Source organism: Ipomoea triloba, chromosome 12 (genome assembly GCF_003576645.1).
Source record: "Ipomoea triloba cultivar NCNSP0323 chromosome 12, ASM357664v1".
Classification (NCBI taxonomy): Eukaryota; Viridiplantae; Streptophyta; class Magnoliopsida; order Solanales; family Convolvulaceae; genus Ipomoea; species Ipomoea triloba.
The window spans coordinates 12,260,501-12,262,045 of record NC_044927.1 but is presented as its reverse complement, the minus strand read 5'-3'; the positions used below and the strand labels follow the sequence as shown (position 1 = coordinate 12,262,045).

General features: G+C 39.9%; 1 protein-coding gene across 1 annotated transcript; it reads left to right on the top strand.

Annotated features, from left to right (window-relative positions):
* The first annotated feature begins 425 nt into the window (after nucleotides 1–425).
* Nucleotides 426–1,326, top strand: LOC115999379. The gene is made up of 2 exons (XM_031239233.1): nucleotides 426–780; nucleotides 1,274–1,326. Exons 1-2 carry the CDS (start codon nucleotides 426–428, stop codon nucleotides 1,324–1,326), a joined length of 408 nt encoding a protein of 135 aa, XP_031095093.1.
* Nucleotides 1,327–1,545: the final 219 nt, after the last annotated feature.

The following is a 1,545-nucleotide window of genomic DNA, read 5'->3' as shown; positions in this document are numbered from 1 at the left end:
ATGAAATCCTAGGAGAATGCCATCGAATGGGCCATCACTCAGCTAACAGAACTGCTAGGAGAGCACTCGAAGCAGGATTCTATTGGCCCTCAATATTTCGGGATGCCCAAATCTGTGTCAGAAACTGTGACAGATGTCAACAAACTGGGAACATCACTAGAAAAGATGAGATGCCGTAGAATTACATACTTGCGTGCGAAATTTTTGATATATGGGGACTAGACTTTGCAGGACCATTCCCGAACTCCAAAGGTTTCAAATACATTCTTATCGCAGTAGATTATGTCTCCAAATGGGTTGAAGTAGAAGCGCTGCGCAACAATGACGCAAGAAGTGTAACAAGATTTCTGAAAAGATTATTCACAAGATTTGGAGTACCTCGGATTGTGATTAGCGATAGGGGGACACACTTCCGGAATGTACCCATGCGAAGATTACTTCAAAGGCAAGGTATACAGCACCGAGGAGGAGTCCCGTATCATCCTCAGACTACAGGTCAAATCGAAAATGCAAACAAAGATATTAAAGCCATATTGGAAAAGACAGTATCTCGGCATAGAAAGGATTGGGTTGACAAGCTCAACGATGCATTATGGGCCTTCAGGACTGCTTATAAGACACCGATAGGTACTACTCCATACAGATTAGTATACGGCAAGGCGTGCCACCTTCCAGTTGAAATCGAACATAAGGCATATTGGGCCATTAAGAAACTAAATGAAGATCTATTCATAGCAGGGCAGGAGCGAATGTTTCAACTGAATGAACTAGAAGAATGGCGTTTGTTGGCTTATGAAACGTCCAGATCTTACAAGGAACGATCCAAGTTTTATCACGACATGCATATCAGGAAAAACAAAGAATTCATTGAGGGAGATAAAGTGCTATTATTCAATTCCAGACTGCGATTGTTTCTTGGGAAACTTAAATCAAGATGGACTAGGCCTTATATTGTTACAAAAGTATTTCCTTATGGAACCTTGGAGATCATGCATCTAGAAAAAGGATCTTTCAAAGTAAACGGCCACCAAATCAAGAAATATTATGGAACAGAAAATACACAGGGGACGATCCAGTGTTGCAGGCTAATACCCGGGGAAGATGAGTAGCACAATCTTCATGACAATTTCGTCGGGCTAAAGACGTTAAACGTAGCGCTGACCGGGAGGCAACCCGTTATTTACTATGCTTTATTACTATATTTACTTTATTATGTCGAAATAACATCCGAGTTGAAATTCTCTATTTTTGTAGATTCCATATTTCCATGCAGATCTTGTTAAAGGAACATGCGAAGCACCCATCCAGGCATTTCGAACAACATGACAAGGGATGCTTACTAGGTTATCTACCTCTTATCCCTTGTTTATCTATTCTTTGAACCTCATGTTCTCATTTTAAAGTGTGGAAAAATGCATACCTTGTTGTTTCCTTATTTTATCATATTCTAAGTCAACATCGAGGACGATGTTTGGTCTAAAGTGTGGAAAGAGTTGTGCTTGAAATGAAAATTTTAATTAAGGGCTCTATCTCATTGTTTGAAAA